Source organism: Oncorhynchus nerka, linkage group LG9b (assembly GCF_034236695.1).
Source record: "Oncorhynchus nerka isolate Pitt River linkage group LG9b, Oner_Uvic_2.0, whole genome shotgun sequence".
Classification (NCBI taxonomy): Eukaryota; Metazoa; Chordata; class Actinopteri; order Salmoniformes; family Salmonidae; genus Oncorhynchus; species Oncorhynchus nerka.
This window is the reverse complement of record NC_088424.1, coordinates 47,621,891-47,647,418: the sequence shown is the minus strand read 5'-3', so window position 1 is coordinate 47,647,418 and position 25,528 is coordinate 47,621,891. Positions and strand designations below refer to the sequence as shown.

At 45.0% G+C, this 25,528-nt stretch overlaps 1 protein-coding gene across 1 annotated transcript in view; it reads right to left on the bottom strand.

Moving 5' to 3' along the window:
• LOC115114042 (collagen alpha-1(XI) chain-like) overlaps positions 1 to 25,528 on the bottom strand; it is a 193,322-nt gene that overhangs the window by 24,061 nt on the left and 143,733 nt on the right. Inside the window, exons 42-49 of the mRNA XM_065013638.1 lie at positions 22,433 to 22,540; positions 22,175 to 22,282; positions 19,882 to 19,935; positions 18,983 to 19,036; positions 8,872 to 8,979; positions 3,842 to 3,895; positions 3,587 to 3,640; positions 2,240 to 2,347 (exon numbers count right to left, since the gene is read on the bottom strand). Coding sequence (XP_064869710.1) covers positions 2,240 to 2,347; positions 3,587 to 3,640; positions 3,842 to 3,895; positions 8,872 to 8,979; positions 18,983 to 19,036; positions 19,882 to 19,935; positions 22,175 to 22,282; positions 22,433 to 22,540 — 648 coding nt within the window. The remainder of the gene's footprint in view (positions 1 to 2,239; positions 2,348 to 3,586; positions 3,641 to 3,841; positions 3,896 to 8,871; positions 8,980 to 18,982; positions 19,037 to 19,881; positions 19,936 to 22,174; positions 22,283 to 22,432; positions 22,541 to 25,528) is intronic.

Sequence of the window (25,528 nt, the reverse complement as noted above, 5' to 3'; positions counted from 1 at the left end):
TGTAGTATAGTGTAGTGTACTGTACTGTTGTGTAGTGTAGTGTAATGTACTGTTGTGTAATGTACTGTAGTATAGTGTAGTGTACTGTAGTATAGTGTAATGTACTGTAGTATAGTGTAATGTACTGTCGTGTAGTGTAATGTACTGTCATGTAGTGTAATGTACTGTAGTATAGTGTAGTGTACTGTACTGTCGTGTAGTGTAGTGTAATGTACTGTAGTATAGTGTAGTGTACTGTCGTTTAGTGTAATGTACTGTCGTGTAGTGTAGTGTACTGTCGTGTAGTGTAATGTACTGTAGTATAGTATAGCATCGTGTAGTGTAATGTACTGTAGTATAGTGTAGTGTAGTGTACTGTAGTGTAGTGTAATGTACTGTAGTATAGTGCAATGTACTGTCGTGTAGTGTAATGTACTGTCGTGTAGTGTAGTGTACTGTAGTATAGTGTAGTGTACTGTACTGTAGTATAGTATAGCGTTGTGTAGTGTACTGTAGTATACTGTAGTCCAGTGTAGTGTACTGTACTGTAGTGTACTGTAGTGTAGTGTACTATACTATAGTGTAGTATAGTGTACTGTAGTGTGGCATAGTGTGGTATAGTGTACTGTACTGTAGTGTACTGTAGTGTAGTGTACTGTAGTGTAGTATAGTGTAATATAGTGTAGCGTACTGTAGTATAGTTTACTGTGGTGTAGTATAATGTAGTGTACTGTAGTGTAGTCTACTGTACTGTGGTGTACTGTAGTATAGTGTAGTGTACTGTAGTGTAGTATAGTGTACTGTAGTATAGTGTAGTGTACTGTAGTGTAGTATAGTGTAGTGTACTGTAGTTTAGTGTACTGTACTGTGGTGTACTGTAGTATAGTGTAGTGTACTGTAGTGTAGTATAGTGTAGTGTACTGTAGTTTAGTGTACTGTACTGTGGTGTACTGTAGTATAGTGTAGTGTACTGTACTGTGGTGTACTGTAGTATAGTGTAGTGTACTGTAGTGTAGTATAGTTTACTATATTGTAGTGTACTGTACTGTGGTGTACTGTAGTATAGTGTAGTGTACTGTACTGTGGTGTAGTGCAGTGTTTTGTTATGACTAAACCTGACAGGACTACAGCCCGAAAACACCACAGGACAGCCAACGATCAATGATCAATGCTCTGATATGAATTGAATGTGTTCCCAGTGGATATTCCACTGGGAACAGACGTCAGTTCAACATCTAGTTTTGATTTACACTTGGTCGGGTTGTCAATGTGAAAGCAGCAAAACATTTCAACATGATTTAGGCTAAAAGTACGCTGGGGAAAAACATTCTAAATTCCCAAATGTTTTTGCTAATTTAATCCGTTTTCCACGTCGATTAAACGGCACCGCATTGAATTATTTTGTTAAAAGGACGCGGAAACAGAGTTGTTTGGGATTTAGCCCAGTGGGATTTAGCCCAGTGGGATTTAGCCCAGTGGGATTTAGCCCAGTGGGATTTAGCTGTGATCTATGATATTGATCCTAATCTCCCTGTCTTTCTGATAAAGAAAGATTTAATCAATGATCAATTGTAAAATATGATCGATAGAAGAGTTAACATTCCGGCAGCCCACCCAAGAATATCCTATGCAGGCAAAACCCTGGGACAGTGAGGGAGAAGAATTGACCACAGTCACACAAGCTATAGTAAGGGACTTCAGCTAAGTAGCACTATATAGCTTTACCAAAACAGGTAAAAGGATACACTGTACATAGCCTGGTCCCAGATCTGTTTATACTCTCTTGACACTGACAATAGGAGTTGGCAAAACAGCACAAACAGGTCTGGGATCAGGTGATAATATTCCACCATCCTCTTCTCTCCTAAAAAGGAACCTAACGCCCCACTGTTGAATAGTTCAGAGCTGAGGACGGTCTAAACCATGACTGTGATAATGAAGATGTGTTAAGAGAAAGCCCCCCCCTCCCCCACCCCCCTTGTCGTTAAGCTACGCTGTGAGTCATGAGCGGGGGACGCAGCAAGAGGATGGATTCCCCACTGTTACTATCACTTATAATAAACCATGCTCAATTATAGCGGCAAATAAGGAATATGAGCGCCCATGGTTTGTAACCCTAATCACACATTGCTATAGATCAATGAAAATACTATAGAATAAGTCTTTTTTGTTGTTTTTTTGCCGGTTTTACCTGTTCTTATTGTTATTTCTTGAATTAAAAATGTAGATGTTCTGTATTTGAATCAAACGGGATACTTACTCCACCACCGGGCTCTCCTGATGGTCCCGGGTTGCCGGCTTCACCGCTCTCTCCCTTTTCTCCATTACCTCCCATAGAACCCACTCCACCAGGAGGGCCTTGGGCACCCTGTGGATGGGATACAAATCAACCAATCAATCAATCAACTAACCAGCCAATCAACCAACCAACCAATCAATCAACCAATCAATCAACTAACCAGCCAATCAACCAACCAATCAACCAATCAATCAACTAACCATCCAATCAATCAATCAACCAATCAACCAACCAACCAACCAATCAATCAATCAATCAATCATCTAACCATCCATCCAATCAATCAACTAACCAATCAATCAACCAACTAACCAATCAAATGATCAATCAATCAACAAACTAACCAATCAACTAACCATCCAATCAATCAACCAACCAACCAACCAACCAACTAACCAATCAATCAACCAATCAATCAATCAATCAACTAACCATCCAATCAATCAATCAACCAATCAATCAACCAACTAACCATCCAATCAATCACCCAACCATCCAATCAATCAACTAACAATCCAATCAATCAATCAACTAACCATCCAATCAATCAATCAACCAATCAATCAACCAACTAACCATCCAATCAATCACCCAACCATCCAATCAATCAACTAACAATCCAATCAATCAATCAACTAACCATCCAATCAATCAATCAATCAACTAACCATCCAATCAATCAATCAATCAACTAACCATCCAATCAATCAATCAATCAACTAACCATCCAATCAATCAATCAACCAATCAACTAACCATCCAATCAATCAACCAACCAATCAACTAACTATCCAATCAATCAATCAACCAACCGCCCAATCAATTAACCAACCATCCAATCAACCAATCAACTAACCATCCAATCAATCAATCAATCCACCAACCATCCAATCAATCAATCAACTAACCATCCAATCAACTAACCATCCAATCAATCAACTAACCATCCAATCAATCAACCAACCAACCAACCATCCAATCAACCAATCAACTAACCATCCAATCAACTAACCATCCAATCAATCAACTAACCATCCAATCAATCAATCAACCAACCATCCAATCAATCAACCAACCAACCATCCAATCAATCAATCAACCATCCAATCAATCAACCAACCAACCATCCAATCAATCAATCAACCATCCAATCAATCAATCAACCAACTAACCAATCAAACAATACATCAAAATGTCTGTCATCATAATATACAGTAAGGTATGGAGCATCAAGCATGTTCTCACGTGTGACAGAAATATAATATTTGATGATAATATACTCAAACCAGAGATGGTGAAGACACTTACGTCAGCTCCGCTAGAACCCTGGGGACCTCTGGGACCTGGAGGACCAGGCGGACCCTGTCAACATAAACAAAAACACTCCGTTAACATAAACAACACCCCGTCAACATAAACAACAAACAACAAACAGTCAACAATAAGATCCCTGACAACACAATGGAGTTATGAGTGACACCAACACAGTCTGGATCCAATAATGTAGTTTTGTATCTTCTTGTACATCTGCACTGTGGTGTGATTCCAAAATGGCTGACGTACCATTGGGCCGACGTCCCCGTTCTCTCCCTTCTCTCCTGATGTACCAGGCAGGCCCTGAGAAAGGACAGGTACTCACTTTAATACTAAACAACAAAGACACTATTGTTATTATTTTTTACATTGAATATGGTATCATAGTCTGCGATGATGTTACTGATTGAAATAGATGAGGCAGTTCTTGCAAAAAACAAAAAACAAAAAAAAAAACCAGTTAATTTAAACACAGCAAATTCTGAACGTTTTCCACAGATTGGTCTGTTGACCAATCAGATCAGCTCTTTTGCCAACAATTAGGCAAAAGATCAGAATTGGGCTGACCGTGTCATTGATATGAAACCATGATATGATATTTCATTACACTACTTCCGATTCACTATCTAACTTTCCTAACAATATAGAATAACTTTGTTTACTCATTATATATATATATATGAGACACAGTGTGTCCGGAACTCCTTATCATCAGCATGTGTTTTCTAATGACTATATATACACACACACACACACACACACACACACACACACACACACACACACACACACACACACACACACACACACACACACACACACACACACACACACACACACACACACACACACACACACACACACACACACACACAGTGTGTCCGGAACTCCTTATCATCAGCATGTGTTTTCTAATGACTATATATGTCAGGACACATGACCTACATTAACTTAAACTTCAGGGGCGGCAGGGTAGCCTAGTGGTTAGAGCGTTGGACTAGTAACCGGAAGGTTGCGAGTTCAAACCCCCGAGCTGACAAGGTACAAATCTGTCGTTCTGTCCCTGAACAGGCAGTTAACCCACTGTCCCCAGGCTGTCATTGAAAATAAGAATGTGTTCTTAACTGACTTGCCTGGTTAAATAAATGTCAAATTAAAATGATCAGGAGTTCCAGACACTGTGTGTGTGTGATACTTATTTTCCACCATAATTTGCAAATAAATTCATTAAAATTCCTACAATGTGATTTTCTGGATTTTTTTTCATTTTTTTCTGTCATAGTTGAAGTGTACCTAGGATAAAAATTACAGGCCTCTCTCATCTTTTTAAGTGGGAGAACTTGCACGGTACAGAACTTGACTCTGTACCGTAACACCCTGTATATAGCCTCCACATTGACTCTGTACCGGTACCCCCTGTATATAACCTCCACATTGACTCTGTACCGGTACCCCCTGTATATAGTCTCCACATTGACTCTGTACCGGTACCCCCTGTTTATAGCCTCCACATTGACTCTGTACCGGTACCCCCTGTATATAGCCTCCACATTGACTCTGTACCGGTACCCCCTGTATATAACCTCCACATTGACTCTGTACCGGTACCCCCTGTATATAGCCTCCACATTGACTCTGTACCGGTACCCCCTGTATATAACCTCCACATTGACTCTGTACCGGTACCCCCTGTATATAGCCTCCACATTGACTCTGTACCGGTACCCCCTGTATATAACCTCCACATTGACTCTGTACCGGTACTCCCTGTATATAGCCTCCACATTGACTCTGTACCGGTACCCCCTGTATATAGTCTCCACATTGACTCTGTACCGTAACACCCTGTATATAGTCTCCACATTGACTCTGTACCGGTACACCCTGAATATAGCCTCCACATTGACTCTGTACCGGTACCCCCTGTATATAGTCTCCACATTGACTCTGTACCGGTACCCCCTGTATATAACCTCCACATTGACTCTGTACCGGTACCCCCTGTATATAGCCTCCACATTGACTCTGTACCGGTACCCCCTGTATATAACCTCCACATTGACTCTGTACCGGTACCCCCTGTATATAGCCTCCACATTGACTCTGTACCGGTACCCCCTGTATATAACCTCCACATTGACTCTGTACCGGTACTCCCTGTATATAGCCTCCACATTGACTCTGTACCGGTACCCCCTGTATATAGTCTCCACATTGACTCTGTACCGTAACACCCTGTATATAGTCTCCACATTGACTCTGTACCGGTACACCCTGAATATAGCCTCCACATTGACTCTGTACCGGTACACCCTGAATATAGCCTCCACATTGACTCTGTACCGGTACCCCCTGTATATAGCCTCCACATTGTCTATGTACCGGTACCCCCTGTATATAGCCTCCACATTGACTCTGTACCGGTACCCCCTGTATATAGCCTCCACATTGACTCTGTACCGGTACCCCCTGTATATAGCCTCCATATTGACTGTGTACCGGTACCCCCTGTATATAGCCTCCACATTGACTCTGTACCGTAACACCCTGTATATAGCCTCCACATTGACTTTGTACCGTAACACCCTGTATATAGCCTCCACATTGACTCTGTATCCGTACCCCCTGTATATAGCCTCCACATTGACTCTGTACCGGTACCTCCTGTATATAGCCTCCACATTGATTCCGTACCGGTACCTCCTGTATATAGCCTCCACATTGACTCTGTACCAGTACCCCCTGTATATAGCCTCCACATTGACTCTGTACCGGTACCCCCTGTATATAGTCTCCACATTGACTCTGTACCAGTACCCCCTGTATATAGCCTCCACATTGACTCTGTACCATAACACCCTGTATATAGCCTCCACATTGACTCTGTACCGTAATACCCTGTATATAGCCTCCACATTGACTCTGTACCGTAACACCCTGTATATAACCTCCACATTGACTCTGTACCAGTACCCCCTGTATATAGCCTCCACATGGACTCTGTACCGGTACCCCCTGTATATAGCCTCCACATTGACTCTGTACCGGTACCCCCTGTATATAGCCTCCATATTGACTGTGTACCGGTACCCCCTGTATATAGCCTCCACATTGACTCTGTACCGTAACACCCTGTATATAGCCTCCACATTGACTTTGTACCGTAACACCCTGTATATAGCCTCCACATTGACTCTGTATCCGTACCCCCTGTATATAGCCTCCACATTGACTCTGTACCGGTACCTCCTGTATATAGCCTCCACATTGATTCCGTACCGGTACCTCCTGTATATAGCCTCCACATTGACTCTGTACCAGTACCCCCTGTATATAGCCTCCACATTGACTCTGTACCGGTACCCCCTGTATATAGTCTCCACATTGACTCTGTACCAGTACCCCCTGTATATAGCCTCCACATTGACTCTGTACCATAACACCCTGTATATAGCCTCCACATTGACTCTGTAACGTAATACCCTGTATATAGCCTCCACATTGACTCTGTACCGTAACACCCTGTATATAACCTCCACATTGACTCTGTACCAGTACCCCCTGTATATAGCCTCCACATGGACTCTGTACCGGTACCCCCTGTATATACCCTCCACATTGACTCTGTACCAGTACCCCCTGTATATAGCCTCCACGTCGACTCTGTACCGGTACCCCCTGTATATAGCCTCCACATTGACTCTGTACCGGTACCCTCTGTATATAGCCTCCACATTGACTCTGTACCGGTACCCCCTGTATATAGCCTCCACATTGACTCTGTACCAGTACCCCCTGTATATACCCTCCACATTGACTCTGTACCAGTACCCCCTGTATATAGCCTCCACATTGACTCTGTACCGTAACACCCTGTATATAGCCTCCACATTGACTCTGTACCAGTACCCCCTGTATATAGCCTCCACATTGACTCTGTACCAGTACCCCCTGTATATAGCCTCCACATTGACTCTGTACCAGTACCCCCTGTATATAGTCTCCACATTGACTCTGTACCGGTACCCCCTGTATATAGCCTCCACATTGACTCTGTACCGGTACCCCCTGTATATAGTCTCCACATTGACTCTGTACCAGTACCCCCTGTATATAGCCTCCACATTGACTCTGTACCGGTACCCCCCGTATATAGCCTCCACATTGACTCTGTACCAGTACCCCCTGTATATAGTCTCCACATTGACTCTGTACCAGTACCCCCCGTATATAGCCTCCACATTGATTCTGTACCGGTACCCCCTGTATATATCCTCCACATTGACTCTGTACCAGTACCCCCTGTATATAGTCTCCACATTGACTCTGTACCGGTACCCCCTGTATATAGCCTCCACATTGACTCTGTACCAGTACCCCCCGTATATAACCTCCACATTGACTCTGTACCGGTACCCCCCGTATATAGCCTCCACATTGACTCTGTACCAGTACCCCCTGTATATAGCCTCCACACTGACTCTGTACCAGTACCCCCTGTATATAGCCTCCACACTGACTCTGTACCGGTACCCCCTGTATATAGCCTCCACACTGACTCTGTACCAGTACCCCCTGTATATAGCCTCCACATTGACTCTGTACCAGTACCCCCTGTATATAGCCTCCACACTGACTCTGTACCAGTACCCCCTGTATATAGCCTCCACACTGACTCTGTACCGGTACCCCCTGTATATAGCCTCCACGTCGACTCTGTACCGGTACCCCCTGTATATAGCCTCCACACTGACTCTGTACCAGTACCCCCTGTATATAGCCTCCACATTGTTATTTGACTGAGCTGAAATCTGTTGTAAATGTGTTGTAATGCTTAAAAAATGTGTAACTGACATCATTTTGTTGTACCCCAGAGTGAGTAGCTGCTGCCTTGGCAGGAACTAATCGGGATCCATAATAAACCCCAGGAACAGTAGCTGCTGTCTTGACAGGAACTAATGGGGATCCTTAATAAACCCCAGGAACAGTAGCTGCTGCCTTGGCAGGAACTAATGGGGATCCATAATAAACACCAGGAAGAGAAGCTGCTGCCTTGGCAGGAACTAATGGGGATCCATAATAAACCCCAGGAAGAGTAGCTGCTGCCTTGACAGGAACTAATGGGGATCCATAATAAACCCCAGGAACAGTAGCTGCTGCCTTGACAGATGCAAATACAAACTGAAGCCAACAACACCGACGCCCGACACTGTGTGTGTGATTGTGTGTGTGTGTGTGCGTGCATGTGCGTGTGTGCGTGTGCGTGTGTGTAGTCGTACCTGCAGTCCAATGGGCCCAGGTAGCCCAGGGAATCCTCTGGATCCTTCGTCTCCCTTCTGGCCAAACATACCCTGCTGACCCCTGGGTCCTGACTCACCATCAGTACCCTGGATGTCAAAGGTCAAAGATTAGATGTCACAGTGACACCACAGAGGTAATTGAGAGAGAGAGAGAGACACAGAGAGAGAGAGGGGGTAAAGAGAGAGAGAGAGAGAAAGAGAGAGAGAGAGAGAGAGAGAGAGCCAGAGAGAGAGAGAGAGAGAGAGACAGAGAGTGCGAGAGAGAGAGCCAGAGAGAAAGTGAGGACCTGAAATGTGCTGACTGAATCTATGGGAGCACCACAGCACCACGGGGTTGAGTGAGAGGGGGCTCTGGAGGGGCGGAGGTAGAGAGGCTGAGAGACTGCATATGAGGTGCTGACCAACAATCTTCAGTTGAACGCCTGACTCATGTCAGATCAGCAGTAGAAATGACCAGGGGGAAATGTTCTAGGGGGGCTGGAACATGCAGATACAGAATATCTTGGACAGAGTGAATTATTCGATGGGTCTGATCTGAGCTGAGAAGATCTGAGTTGAGTGTAGGTTTACCAACACTATGTAGTGACCTACTTTTAACCAGAAGCCTATGCACTACAAAGGGAAGGGAATAAGGTGTCATTTGGGACGCAGAAGAGTCCTGCTTGGCCAGAAATAACAGCACAACAAAATGGAATGCTGTGGAGTCTGGCTTGTGAGACTAGTGTAAAGGCTACTGCAGGATGGAAGACTGGAGTCTGGCTTGTGAGACTAGTGTAAAGGGTACTGCAGGATGGAAGACTGTGGAGTCTGGCTTGTGAGACTAGTGTAAAGGCTACTGCAGGATGGAAGACTGGAGTCTGGCTTGTGAGACTAGTGTAAAGGCTACTGCAGGATGGAAGACTGTGGAGTCTGGCTTGTGAGACTAGTGTAAAGGCTACTGCAGGATGGAAGACTGTGGAGTCTGGCTTGTGAGACTAGTGTAAAGGCTACTGCAGGATGGAAGACTGTGGAGTCTGGCTTGTGAGACTAGTGTAAAGGCTACTGCAGGATGGAATGCTGTGGAGTCTGGCTTGTGAGACTAGTGTAAAGGCTACTGCAGGATGGAAGACTGGAGTCTGGCTTGTGAGACTAGTGTAAAGGCTACTGCAGGATGGAATGCTGTGGAGTCTGGCTTGTGAGACTAGTGTAAAGGCTACTGCAGGATGGAAGACTGGAGTCTGGCTTGTGAGACTAGTGTAAAGGCTACTGCAGGATGGAAGACTGTGGAGTCTGGCTTGTGAGACTAGTGTAAAGGCTACTGCAGGATGGAAGACTGGAGTCTGGCTTGTGAGACTAGTGTAAAGGCTACTGCAGGATGGAAGACTGTGGAGTCTGGCTTATGAGACTAGTGTAAAGGCTACTGCAGGATGGAAGACTGTGGAGTCTGGCTTGTGAGACTAGTGTAAAGGCTACTGCAGGATGGAAGACTGTGGAGTCTGGCTTGTGAGACTAGTGTAAAGGCTACTGCAGGATGGAATGCTGTGGAGTCTGGCTTGTGAGACTAGTGTAAAGGCTACTGCAGGATGGAAGACTGTGGAGTCTGGCTTGTGAGACTAGTGTAAAGGCTACTGCAGGATGGAAGACTGTGGAGTCTGGCTTGTGAGACTAGTGTAAAGGCTACTGCAGGATGGAAGAATGTGGAGTCTGGCTTGTGAGACTAGTGTAAAGGCTACTGCAGGATGGAAGACTGTGGAGTCTGGCTTGTGAGACTAGTGTAAAGGCTACTGCAGGATGGAATGCTGTGGAGTCTGGCTTGTGAGACTAGTGTAAAGGCTACTGCAGGATGGAATGCTGTGGAGTCTGGCTTGTGAGACTAGTGTAAAGGCTACTGCAGGATGGAATGCTGTGGAGTCTGGCTTGTGAGACTAGTGTAAAGGCTACTGCAGGATGGAAGACTGTGGAGTCTGGCTTGTGAGACTAGTGTAAAGGCTACTGCAGGATGGAATGCTGTGGAGTCTGGCTTGTGAGACTAGTGTAAAGGCTACTGCAGGATGGAAGACTGTGGAGTCTGGCTTGTGAGACTAGTGTAAAGGCTACTGCAGGATGGAAGACTGGAGTCTGGCTTGTGAGACTAGTGTAAAGGCTACTGCAGGATGGAATGCTGTGGAGTCTGGCTTGTGAGACTAGTGTAAAGGCTACTGCAGGATGGAATGCTGTGGAGTCTGGCTTGTGAGACTAGTGTAAAGGCTACTGCAGGATGGAAGACTGGAGTCTGGCTTGTGAGACTAGTGTAAAGGCTACTGCAGGATGGAAGACTGTGGAGTCTGGCTTGTGAGACTAGTGTAAAGGCTACTGCAGGATGGAAGACTGTGGAGTCTGGCTTGTGAGACTAGTGTAAAGGCTACTGCAGGATGGAAGACTGTGGAGTCTGGCTTGTGAGACTAGTGTAAAGGCTACTGCAGGATGGAATGCTGTGGAGTCTGGCTTGTGAGACTAGTGTAAAGGCTACTGCAGGATGGAAGACTGTGGAGTCTGGCTTGTGAGACTAGTGTAAAGGCTACTGCAGGATGGAAGGCTGTGGAGTCTGGCTTGTGAGACTAGTGTAAAGGCTACTGCAGGATGGAAGACTGTGGAGTCTGGCTTGTGAGACTAGTGTAAAGGCTACTGCAGGATGGAATGCTGTGGAGTCTGGCTTGTGAGACTAGTGTAAAGGCTACTGCAGGATGGAATGCTGTGGAGTCTGGCTTGTGAGACTAGTGTAAAGGCTACTGCAGGATGGAAGACTGTGGAGTCTGGCTTGTGAGACTAGTGTAAAGGCTACTGCAGGATGGAATGCTGTGGAGTCTGGCTTGTGAGACTAGTGTAAAGGCTACTGCAGGATGGAATGCTGTGGAGTCTGGCTTGTGAGACTAGTGTAAAGGCTACTGCAGGATGGAAGACTGTGGAGTCTGGCTTGTGAGACTAGTGTAAAGGCTACTGCAGGATGGAAGACTGTGGAGTCTGGCTTGTGAGACTAGTGTAAAGGCTACTGCAGGATGGAATGCTGTGGAGTCTGGCTTGTGAGACTAGTGTAAAGGCTACTGCAGGATGGAAGACTGTGGAGTCTGGCTTGTGAGACTAGTGTAAAGGCTACTGCAGGATGGAAGACTGTGGAGTCTGGCTTGTGAGACTAGTGTAAAGGCTACTGCAGGATGGAATGCTGTGGAGTCTGGCTTGTGAGACTAGTGTAAAGGCTACTGCAGGATGGAAGACTGTGGAGTCTGGCTTGTGAGACTAGTGTAAAAGGCTACTGCAGGATGGAATGCTGTGGAGTCTGGCTTGTGAGACTAGTGTAAAGGCTACTGCAGGATGGAATGCTGTGGAGTCTGGCTTGTGAGACTAGTGTAAAGGCTACTGCAGGATGGAAGACTGTGGAGTCTGGCTTGTGAGACTAGTGTAAAGGCTACTGCAGGATGGAAGGCTGTGGAGTCTGGCTTGTGAGACTAGTGTAAAGGCTACTGCAGGATGGAATGCTGTGGAGTCTGGCTTGTGAGACTAGTGTAAAGGCTACTGCAGGATGGAAGACTGGAGTCTGGCTTGTGAGACTAGTGTAAAGGCTACTGCAGGATGGAATGCTGTGGAGTCTGGCTTGTGAGACTAGTGTAAAGGCTACTGCAGGATGGAAGACTGGAGTCTGGCTTGTGAGACTAGTGTAAAGGCTACTGCAGGATGGAAGACTGTGGAGTCTGGCTTGTGAGACTAGTGTAAAGGCTACTGCAGGATGGAATGCTGTGGAGTCTGGCTTGTGAGACTAGTGTAAAGGCTACTGCAGGATGGAAGACTGTGGAGTCTGGCTTGTGAGACTAGTGTAAAGGCTACTGCAGGATGGAATGCTGTGGAGTCTGGCTTGTGAGACTAGTGTAAAGGCTACTGCAGGATGGAACTGTAGAGTCTGGCTTGTGAGACTAGTGTAAAGGCTACTGCAGGATGGAAGACTGTGGAGTCTGGCTTGTGAGACTAGTGTAAAGGCTACTGCAGGATGGAAGACTGTGGAGTCTGGCTTGTGAGACTAGTGTAAAGGCTACTGCAGGATGGAAGACTGGAGTCTGGCTTGTGAGACTAGTGTAAAGGCTACTGCAGGATGGAAGACTGTGGAGTCTGGCTTGTGAGACTAGTGTAAAGGCTACTGCAGGATGGAATGCTGTGGAGTCTGGCTTGTGAGACTAGTGTAAAGGCTACTGCAGGATGGAAGACTGTGGAGTCTGGCTTGTGAGACTAGTGTAAAGGCTACTGCAGGATGGAAGACTGTGGAGTCTGGCTTGTGAGACTAGTGTAAAGGCTACTGCAGGATGGAAGACTGTGGAGTCTGGCTTGTGAGACTAGTGTAAAGGCTACTGCAGGATGGAAGACTGTGGAGTCTGGCTTGTGAGACTAGTGTAAAGGCTACTGCAGGATGGAAGACTGTGGAGTCTGGCTTGTGAGACTAGTGTAAAGGCTACTGCAGGATGGAATGCTGTGGAGTCTGGCTTGTGAGACTAGTGTAAAGGCTACCGCAGGATGGAAGACTGGAGTCTGGCTTGTGAGACTAGTGTAAAGGCTACCGCAGGATGGAAGACTGTGGAGTCTGGCTTGTGAGACTAGTGTAAAGGCTACTGCAGGATGGAAGACTGTGGAGTCTGGCTTGTGAGACTAGTGTAAAGGCTACTGCAGGATGGAAGACTGTGGAGTCTGGCTTGTGAGACTAGTGTAAAGGCTACTGCAGGATGGAAGACTGTGGAGTCTGGCTTGTGAGACTAGTGTAAAGGCTACTGCAGGATGGAAGACTGTGGAGTCTGGCTTGTGAGACTAGTGTAAAGGCTACTGCAGGATGGAAGACTGTGGAGTCTGGCTTGTGAGACTAGTGTAAAGGCTACTGCAGGATGGAAGACTGTGGAGTCTGGCTTGTGAGACTAGTGTAAAGGCTACTGCAGGATGGAAGACTGGAGTCTGGCTTGTGAGACTAGTGTAAAGGCTACTGCAGGATGGAAGACTGTGGAGTCTGGCTTGTGAGACTAGTGTAAAGGCTACTGCAGGATGGAAGACTGGAGTCTGGCTTGTGAGACTAGTGTAAAGGCTACCGCAGGATGGAAGACTGTGGAGTCTGGCTTGTGAGACTAGTGTAAAGGCTACTGCAGGATGGAAGACTGTGGAGTCTGGCTTGTGAGACTAGTGTAAAGGCTACTGCAGGATGGAAGACTGTGGAGTCTGGCTTGTGAGACTAGTGTAAAGGCTACTGCAGGATGGAAGACTGTGGAGTCTGGCTTGTGAGACTAGTGTAAAGGCTACTGCAGGATGGAAGACTGTGGAGTCTGGCTTGTGAGACTAGTGTAAAGGCTACTGCAGGATGGAAGACTGTGGAGTCTGGCTTGTGAGACTAGTGTAAAGGCTACTGCAGGATGGAAGACTGTGGAGTCTGGCTTGTGAGACTAGTGTAAAGGCTACTGCAGGATGGAAGACTGTGGAGTCTGGCTTGTGAGACTAGTGTAAAGGCTACTGCAGGATGGAAGACTGTGGAGTCTGGCTTGTGAGACTAGTGTAAAGGCTACTGCAGGATGGAAGACTGTGGAGTCTGGCTTGTGAGACTAGTGTAAAGGCTACTGCAGGATGGAAGACTGGAGTCTGGCTTGTGAGACTAGTGTAAAGGCTACTGCAGGATGGAAGACTGTGGAGTCTGGCTTGTGAGACTAGTGTAAAGGCTACTGCAGGATGGAATGCTGTGGAGTCTGGCTTGTGAGACTAGTGTAAAGGCTACTGCAGGATGGAAGACTGTGGAGTCTGGCTTGTGAGACTAGTGTAAAGGCTACTGCAGGATGGAAGACTGTGGAGTCTGGCTTGTGAGACTAGTGTAAAGGCTACTGCAGGATGGAAGACTGTGGAGTCTGGCTTGTGAGACTAGTGTAAAGGCTACTGCAGGATGGAAGACTGTGGAGTCTGGCTTGTGAGACTAGTGTAAAGGCTACTGCAGGATGGAAGACTGTGGAGTCTGGCTTGTGAGACTAGTGTAAAGGCTACTGCAGGATGGAATGCTGTGGAGTCTGGCTTGTGAGACTAGTGTAAAGACTACTGCAGGATGGAAGACTGGAGTCTGGCTTGTGAGACTAGTGTAAAGGCTACCGCAGGATGGAAGACTGTGGAGTCTGGCTTGTGAGACTAGTGTAAAGGCTACTGCAGGATGGAAGACTGTGGAGTCTGGCTTGTGAGACTAGTGTAAAGGCTACTGCAGGATGGAAGACTGTGGAGTCTGGCTTGTGAGACTAGTGTAAAGGCTACTGCAGGATGGAAGACTGTGGAGTCTGGCTTGTGAGACTAGTGTAAAGGCTACTGCAGGATGGAAGACTGTGGAGTCTGGCTTGTGAGACTAGTGTAAAGGCTACTGCAGGATGGAAGACTGTGGAGTCTGGCTTGTGAGACTAGTGTAAAGGCTACTGCAGGATGGAAGACTGTGGAGTCTGGCTTGTGAGACTAGTGTAAAGGCTACTGCAGGATGGAAGACTGGAGTCTGGCTTGTGAGACTAGTGTAAAGGCTACTGCAGGATGGAATGCTGTGGAGTCTGGCTTGTCAGACTAGTGTAAAGGCTACTGCAGGATGGAAGACTGTGGAGTCTGGCTTGTGAGACTAGTGTAAAGGCTACTGCAGGATGGAAGACTGTGGAGTCTGGCTTGTGAGACTAGTGTAAAGGCTACTGCAGGATGGAATGCTGTGGAGTCTGGCTTGTGAGACTAGTGTAAAGGCTACTGCAGGATGGAAGACTGTGGAGTCTGGCTTGTGAGACTAGTGTAAAGGCTACTGCAGGATGGAATGCTGTGGAGTCTGGCTTGTGAGACTAGTGTAAAGGCTACTGCAGGATGGAATGCTGTGGAGTCTGGCTTGTGAGACTAGTGTAAAGGCTACTGCAGGATGGAAGACTGTGGAGTCTGGCTTGTGAGACTAGTGTAAAGGCTACTGCAGGATGGAAGACTGTGGAGTCTGGCTTGTGAGACTAGTGTAAAGGCTACTGCAGGATGGAAGACTGTGGAGTCTGGCTTGTGAGACTAGTGTAAAGGCTACTGCAGGATGGAAGACTGTGGAGTCTGGCTTGTGAGACTAGTGTAAAGGCTACTGCAGGATGGAATGCTGTGGAGTCTGGCTTGTGAGACTAGTGTAAAGGCTACTGCAGGATGGAAGACTGGAGTCTGGCTTGTGAGACTAGTGTAAAGGCTACTGCAGGATCACGTAGGGATTTGAGACAAGGTTGTTATTTTTGTGTGTTTTTTTTTAAGAACAAGCTGGCCAAAGGGGTTTGGTAAGACTCCCTGAGTCTAACTGTAACTCTTCTTCTCTGTAGTCACCAGACTGCTGTAGTCTCTGTAGTCTCTGTAGTCTCCAGACTGCTGTAGTCTCTGTAGTCACCAGACTGCTGCAGTCTCTGTAGTCTCCAGACTGCTGTAGTCTCTATAGTCACCAGACTGCCGTAGTCTCTGTAGTCACCAGACTGATGTAGTCTCTGTAGTCTCCAGACTGCTGTAGTCTCTGTAGTCTCCATACTGCTGTAGTCTCTGTAGTCACCAGACTGCTGTAGTCTCTGTAGTCACCAGACTGCCGTAGTCTCTGTAGTCACCAGACTGCTGTAGTCTCTGTAGTCTTCAGAATACCATAGTCTCTGTAGTCACCAGACTGCTGTAGTCTCTGTAGTCTCTAGATGGCTGTAGTCTCTGTAGTCTCCAGACTACCGTAGTCTTCAGACTGCTGTAGTCTCTGTAGTCTCCAGACTGCTGTAGTTTTTGTAGTCTCCAGACTGCTGTAGTCTCTGTAGTCTCCACACTGCGGTAGTCTCCACACTGCTGTAGTCTACAGACTGCTCTAGTCTCCAGACTTCTCACTTCCAGATCTTGTCTACAGGTCTCTTGCGTGTTTTATGATAACATCGTTGACCTTTCACTCCAGTCAAATTGTAGGCTTGTTCTAGGCTTGTTGTAGGCTTACATTTACATTTACATTTAAGTGTAAATGTTGTAGGCTTGTTGTAGTATTGATGTAGGCTTGTTGTAGGCGTGTTGTAGGCTTTATGCAGGCTTGTTGTAGGCTTGTTGTAGGCTAGTTGTAGGCTTGTTGTAGTCTTGATGTAGGATTGTTGTAGGCTTGTTGTAGGCTTGTTGTAGTCTGGCTGTAGGCTTGTGGTAGGCTTGTTGGTGTCTTGCGGTAGCCTTGTTGTAGGCTTGTTGTAGTCTGCGGTAGCCTTGTTGTAGGCTTGTTGTAGTCTTGCTGTAGGCTTATTGTAGGTTTGTTATAGTCTGGCTGTAGGCTTCTTGTAGGTTTATTATGGTCTTGCGGTAGGCTTCTTGTAGGTTTATTATGGTCTTGCGGTAGGCTTCTTGTAGGTTTATTATGGTCTTGCGGTAGGCTTCTTGTAGGTTTATTATGGTCTTGAGGTAGGCTTCTTGTAGGTTTATTATGGTCTTGCGGTAGGCTTCTTGTAGGTTTATTATGGTCTTGCGGTAGGCTTCTTGTAGGTTTATTATGGTCTTGCGGTAGGCTTCTTGTAGGTTTATTATGGTCTTGCGGTAGGCTTCTTGTAGGTTTATTATGGTCTTGCGGTAGGCTTCTTGTAGGTTTATTATGGTCTTGTGGTAGGCTTCTTGTAGGTTTATTATGGTCTTGCGGGAGGCTTGTTGGAGGCTTATGTATGGCTTGTTGTAGGCTTGTTCTGGCTTGTTATAGGATTGTTGTAGTCTTGTTGGAGGCTTGTTGTAGACTTGTTGTAGACTTGTTGTAGGCTTGTTGTAGTCTTGTTGTAGGCATGTTGTAGACTTGTTGTAGACTTGTTGTAGACTTTTTGTAGGCTTGTTGTAGACTTGTTGTAGGCTTGTTGTAGTCTTGTTGTAGACTTGTTGTAGACGTGTTGTAGGCTTGTTGTAGTCTTGTTGTAGGCTTGTTGTAGGCTTGTTGTAGACTTGTTGTAGGCTTGTTGTAGACTTGTTGTAGGCTTGTTGTAGGCTTGTTGTAGACTTGTTGTAGACTTGTTATAGGATTGTTGTAGGCTTGTTGTAGGCTTTTTGTATACTTGTTGTAGACTTGTTGTAGACTTTTTGTAGGCTTGTTGTAGACTTGTTGTAGGCTTGTTGTAGTCTTGTTGTAGACTTGTTGTAGGCTTGTTGTAGACTTGTTGTAGGCTTGTTGTAGTCTTGTTGTAGTCTTGTTGGAGGCTTATTGTAGGCTTGTTGGAGGCTTGTTGGAGGCTTATTGTAGGCATGTTATAAGCTTGTTATAGGCTTGTTATAGGCATGTTCTACTCTCATACTGGACAAAGGTATTTTAGGTCTTGGGTATTTGGGTACTAAAAAAGAGAAACCCCCACTCCAACAGAAGTCACAGCTGCAGCCGCTTAGCTGTAGTAACATCTGTCATATATATTCTGCCTTTAGTAACATCTGTGATGAATATTCATCCTTTATTAATATCGGTGATGAATATTCATCCGTTATTAATATCGGTGACGAATATTCATCATTTATTAATATATGTGATGAATATGCATCCTTTATTAATATCTGTGATTAATATTTGCCCTTTTGTTATATATGTGATGAATATTCGTCCTTTAGTAATATATATGATTAATATTTATGCTTTTATATTATTGGTGATGAATATTTGTCCTTTAGTAATATAGGTGATGAATATTCATCCTTTAGTAATATCGGTAATATATATTCTGTAAATTTGATATTTAGTAAAATCTGTGATGAATATTCATCCTCTAGTAATATATGTGATGAATATGCATCCTTTAGTAATATATGTGATGAATATGAATATGAATTCTTTATTCATATCTGTGATGAATATTCATCCTTTACTAATATTTGTGATGAATATTTGTCCTTTAGTGATATATACAATGAATATTCATCCTTTAGTAATATCGGTAATATATATCTGCCCATTAGTAATATCTGTGATGAATTGAAGCTGGTCTGCCACCCGACTCGGTCTATGTTAGAATAACACGAGAGGGGGCTGAGTTGAGGGGTAACAGTTCAGGGTTGATGAGTTGGGTCTGAGGTGAGAGTTTGAAGGTGAAAGGTGAAAGGTTAAAGGTGACTGAATACTCACAGCAGGACCAGGAGCTCCGATGACACCTTGAAGACCTCCTGGACCAGGAGGTCCCTACAAACAACCACGGGACAGAGACAGTTAGAGGGGACAACAGAGTTAACAGGGACAAAGACAACAGAGTTAACAGGGACAAAGTCAACAGAGTTAACAGGGATAAAGACAACAGAGTTAACAGGGACAAAGTCAACAGAGTTAACAGGGATAAAGACAACAGAGTTAACAGGGACAAAGACAACAAGGGGACAACAGAGTTAACAGGGACAAAGACAACAGAGTTAACAGGGACAAAGACAACAGAGTTAACAGGGACAAAGACAACAAGGGGACAACAGAGTTAACAGGGACAAAGACAACAGAGTTAACAGGGACAAAGACAACAGAGTTAACAGGGACAAAGACAACATAGTTAACAGGGACAAAGACAACAGAGTTAACAGGGACAAAGACAACAGAGTTAACAGGGACAAAGACAACAAGGGGACAACAGAGTTAACAGGGACAAAGACAACAGAGTTAACAGGGACAAAGACAACAAGGGGACAACAGAGTTAACAGGGACAAAGACAACAGAGTTAACAGGGACAAAGACAACAAGGGGACAACAGAGTTAACAGGGACAAAGACAACAAGGGGACAACAGAGTTAACAGGGACAAAGACAACAGAGTTAACAGGGACAGAGACAACAGAGTTAACAGGGACAGAGACAACAAGGAGATAACAGAGTTGTCCCTAAATAATGGACCATACTAGCAACAACGAACACTCTTTAGGTAATTTGAGGTGACTTCCTAGGAGTATACTGGAGCAGTGTTTCATATCCTCTGGTCCGTGGACCAGTACAGGTTTCTCTATAAACCTTTCCTACGGGAGGGAAAGAAAATGATGAGAACTCACCTGTTCTCCCTTGTCTGCTTTGCTTCCTTTCTGGCCAGGCTCACCAACCTCTCCCTGGGACAGAACACACAACAACACCAATTATGATAATGACGACAACATATTGATTTTTATATAGTAGGACCCAAAGAGCCTTGATCCTATTTCATTTGAGTCTATTTTATTTGAGTCTATTGTATTTTCGCCCATCTTTAAAAAAAAAAAAAACGTTTTGCCTCATTGTCTAGTCAATATTTTCCAAATGTCACCTTTACTGTGATTGGGTGGTAAATATTATTAGTGGAGATTTTAATTTGATTGGTCAAAGACCTTGAAGTTAGTGTTTGCAATGATTTGATTACTTGTCTCGGTCTATCCCTCTACTGACACTCCCACTGTCACACTGTCGCTATGGAGGACGGGTGTGTGTGTGTGTGTGTGTGTGTGTGTGTGTGTGTGTGTGTGTGTGTGTGTGTGTGTGTGTGTGTGTGTGTGTGTGTGTGTGTGTGTGTGTGTGTGTGTGTGTGTGTGTGTGTGTGTGTGTGTGTGTGTGTGTGTGTGTGTGTGTGTGTGTGTGTGTGTGTGTGTGTGTGTGTGTGTGTGTGTGTGTGTGTGTGTGCGTGCGTGCGTGCGTGCGTGCGTGCGTGCGTGCGTGCGTGCGTGCGTGCGTGCGTGCGTGCGTGTGTGTGTGTGTGTGTGTGTGTGTGTGTGTGTCTACTCTGCAGCTTCGTTTCTGAAACATTTTCACACCTATCCAATAATTAAACATGCCAAAGAAAGTCATTAATAATAGCTCTAATGTAATACTCTCACCCACAACACATTTGGTGTATCATCACACTGTCAGCTCTGCCTCGTCCCAATGCCATGCCCAGAACAACAGCATTTATCCCCTACACATGGTACGGTATACAGTACAATGTATTACTGAACTATACTGTCACTTACTGAACTGTACTGTCAATTACTGAACTGTACTGTCAATTACTGAACTGTAAATTACTGGAATAAACTGTCAATTACTGAACTGTAAATTACTGAACTATACTGTCAATTACTGAACTGTAAATTACTGAACTGTACTGTCAATTACTGAACTGTAAATTACTGAACTGTACTGTCAATTACTGAACTGTAAATTACTGAACTATACTGTCAATTACTGAACTGTAAATTACTGAACTATACTGTCAATTACTGAACTATACTGTCAATTACTGAACTTTACTGTCAATTACTGAACTATAAATTACTGAATTATACCTTCAATTACTGAACTATACTGTCAATTACTGAACTTTACTGTCAATTACTGAACTATACTGTCAATTACTGTACTGTAAATTACTGAACTAAACTGTCAATTACTGTACTGTAAATTACTGAACTAAACTGTCAATTACTGAACTATACTGTCAATTACTGAACTATACTGTCAATTACTATACTGTCAATTACTGAACTAAACTGTCAATTACTGAACTATACTGTCAATTACTGAACTGTACTGTCAATTACTGAACTGTAAATATCTGAATTATACTGTCAATTACTGAACTTTGAATTACTGAACTATACCTTCAATCACTGAACTAAACTCTCAATTACTGAAAAGTAAGTATGTAAGCCTTGTTCGAGCCAGAACGGCCCATAGGTCAGGAGCCAGAACGGCCCATAGGTCAGGAGCCAGAACGGCCCATAGGTCAGGAGGCAGAACGGCCCATTTGGCAGGAGCCAGAACGGCCCATAGGGCAGGAGCCAGAATGGCCCAAGGGGAGGAGCCAGAACGGCCCATAGGACAGGAGCCAGAATGGCCCAAGGGGAGGAGCCAGAACAGCCCATAGGACAGGAGGCAGAATGGCCCATAGGGCAGGAGCCAGAACGGCCCAAGGGGAGGAGCCAGAACGGCCCATAGGTCAGGAGGCAGAACGGCCCATAGGTCAGGAGCCAGAACGGCCCAAGGGGAGGAGCCAGAACGGCCCATAGGGCAGGAGCCAGAACGGCCCATAGGTCAGGAGCCAGAACGGCCCAAGGGGAGGAGCCAGAATGGCCCAAGGGGAGGAGCCAGAACGGCCCATAGGTCAGGAGGCTATTTGCTAATTCTGTAGTATGAGGCAGCTTAATTTACAAGTATATCTGCTGGACAGGAAGCTAGTCTATCTCAGGGCCTACAACTATGAGTTAACGTACCTTGTCTGCCTCTTTAACTATAGGTTACTGTAGGTTAGGTTACCGTCTCTATAACTATACGTTAGTGTACATTGTCTGTCTGTTAGTGTACCTTGTCTGTCTATATAACTATAGGTTACTGTACCTTGTCTCCGTCCTCTCCTGGGGGCCCCTGGGGGCCTGCAGGGCCAGGAAGACCAACTGGACCTTGAATACCGTCACGACCAGCTGGTCCCATGGGACCTTTCTCTCCCTGGGGACAGACAGATATTAGGGGCCACAGTCAACAAACAGTTAAAATACACACGGTTCATGATTTACATTATTTTGTGATGAAAACATCACTTGACAAAAGTTTTGAATAAAGTCTAAGAACTGTGTGTGTTCTGAGGTGTGTACTCACCGGGCCCCCCTTCTCTCCGGCTGGACCCGGGCCTCCCTGGGGTCCAGTGCGTCCTGATAGACCGATGGGACCTCCAGGACCGGCAGCACCTCGTTCTCCAGGAGAACCCTGCCCAGCCAACAACACATTACCAACATCAACAGGACCGATCGCTGACCTTTAAGAATCATTCTGTTCTATTGCAATATCCATCACACATTTACACGAACATGTGAGTCATTTAGCAGACTCTCTTATCCAGATCCACTTACAGTAGTGAGTCATTTAGAAGACTCTCTTATCCAGAGCCACTTACAGTAGTGAGTCATTTAGCAGACTCTCTTATCCAGATCCACTACAGTAGTGATTCATTTAGCAGACTCTCTTATCCAGATCGAACCTCAATGCCATACAACACTCCTTCCGTGGCCTCCAACTGCTCTTAAACGCTAGTAAAACCAAATGCATGCTTTTCAACCGTTCGCTGCCTGCACCCGCACACCTGACCAGCATCACCACCCTGGATGGTTCCGACCTAGAATATGTGGACATCTATAAGTACCTAGGTGTCTGGCTAGACTGTAAACTCTCCTTCCAGACTCATATCAAACATCTCCAATCTAAAATAAAATCTAGAGTTGGCTTTCTATTCCGCAACAAAGCCTCCTTCACCCACGCCGCCAAACTTACCCTAGTAAAACTGACTATCCTACCGATCCTCGACTTCGGCGATGTCATCTACAAAATAGCTTCCAATACTCTACTCGGCAAACTGGATGCAGTTTATCACAGTGCCATCCGTTTTGTTACTAAAGCACCTTATACCACCCACCACTGTGACCTGTATGCTCTAGTCGGCTGGCCCTCGCTACATATTCGTCGCCAGACCCACTGGCTCCAGGTCATCTACAAGTCCATGCTAGGTAAAGCTCCGCCTTATCTCAGTTCACTGGTCACGATGGCAACACCCATCCGTAGCACATGCTCCAGCAGGTGTATCTCACTGATCATCCCTAAAGCCAACACCTCATTTGGCCGCCTTTCGTTCCAGTTCTCTGCTGCCAATGACTGGAACGAATTGCAAAAATCGCTAAAGTTGGAGACTTTTATCTCCCTCACCAACTTCAAACATCAGCTATCCGAGCAGCTAACTGATCGCTGCCGCTGTACATAGTCTATCGGTAAATAGCCCACCCAATTTACCTACCTCATCCCCATACTGTGTATATTTATTTACTTTTCTGCTCTTTTGCACACCAATATCTCTACCTGCACATGACCATCTGATCATTTATCACTCCAGTGTTAATCTGCTAAATTGTAATTATTCGCCTACCTCCTCATGCCTTTTGAAACACAATGTATATAGACTGTCTTTTATTTTTTTTCTACTGTGTTATTGACTTGTTAATTGTTTACTCCATGTGTAACTCTGTGTTGTCGGTTCACACTGCTATGCTTTATCTTAGCCAGGTCGCAGTTGTAAATGAGAACTTGTTCTCAACTAGCCTACCTGGTTAAATAAAGGTGAAATAAAATAAATAAATATAAATAATCCACTTACTGTAGTGATTAATTTAGCAGACTCTCTTATCCAGAGCCACTACAGTAGTGAGCCATTTAGCAGACTCTCTTATCCAGAGCCACGACAGTAGTGAGTCATTTAGCAGACTCTCTTATCCAGAGCCACGACAGTAGTGAGTCATTTAGCAGACTCTCTTATCCAGAGCCACTTACAGTAGTGATTCATTTAGCAGACTCTCTTATCCAGAGCCACGACAGTAGTGAGTCATTTAGCAGACTCTCTTATCCAGAGCCACTACAGTAGTGAGTCATTTAGCAGACTCTCTTATCCAGATCCACTTACAGTAGTGAGTCATTTAGTAGACTCTCTTATCCAGAGCCACGACAGTAGTGAGTCATTTAGCAGACTCTCTTATACAGAGCCACGACAGTAGTGAGTCATTTAGCAGACTCTCTTATCCAGAGCCACTACAGTAGTGAGTCATTTAGCAGACTCTCTTATCCAGAACCACTTACAGCATTGATTCATTTAGCTGACTCTCTTATCTAGAGTTAGTGAATTCATCAGTAGAAGGTGGGAAAACCACATACAGTATCACAGTCATAGTAAGTACATTTTCCCTCAATACAGTAGCTTAGGGATCCCTCAACTATATTCAGCTGCGGGACGATTTTCTTCTTGAGCGGATGGTCGGGGGGGCCTGAACATAATTACAAATAATTGCGAATTGACCGCAAGAAGCCCAAACAGATATAATGTTTGACTAAAATAGAATCATTTCAAACCTTTCTTACATTCTTACGTCAGAACGGCCCATAGGTCAGGAACAGTTAACCCCACTGTTCCTAGGCCGTCGTTGAAAATAAGAATTTGTTCTTAACTGACTTGCCTAGTTAAATAAAGGTTAAAAAAATAAATAATAATAAATAAACATTGTACGCGATCATATGTCTCTCTATTTTGCGTGGGAATACAGATTTCTTAAATACAAATAACTTGGAGCTGATTTCCTGATGTTTTTCCAGTTTTTTATTTCCAACAATAAAAACAATTTAAAGATATATTTTTGAAAGCTTGCGTGCCAAATAAAACCACCCTTGGGCCAAATTCGGCCTGTGGGCCACCAGTTGAGGAACCCTGCAGTAGCTATCAGCATAGTCAGTGTTTAGGAATATTAGTTATTTAGTAGGAATAGCTACTACAGTATATTACCTAGAACGGAGTAATGTATTGGGCATGTATTCTAAGTAGTATGCTCGTGTGGCCACTCAGGGTTAACAGAGAGACCTCAGGGCTGTATTCAGACTGGCCACTCAGACAGGGTTAACAGAGAGACCTCAGGGCTGTATTCACACTGGCCACTCAGACAGGGTTAACAGAGAGACCTCATGGCTGTATTCACACTGGCCACTCAGACAGGGTTAACAGAGAGACCTCAGGGCTGTATTCACACTGGCCACTCAGACAGGGTTAACAGACAGACCTCAGGGCTGTATTCAGACTGGCCACTCAGACAGGGTTAACAGAGAGACCTCAGGGCTGTATTCAGACTGGCCACTCAGACAGGGTTAACAGACAGACCTCAGGGCTGT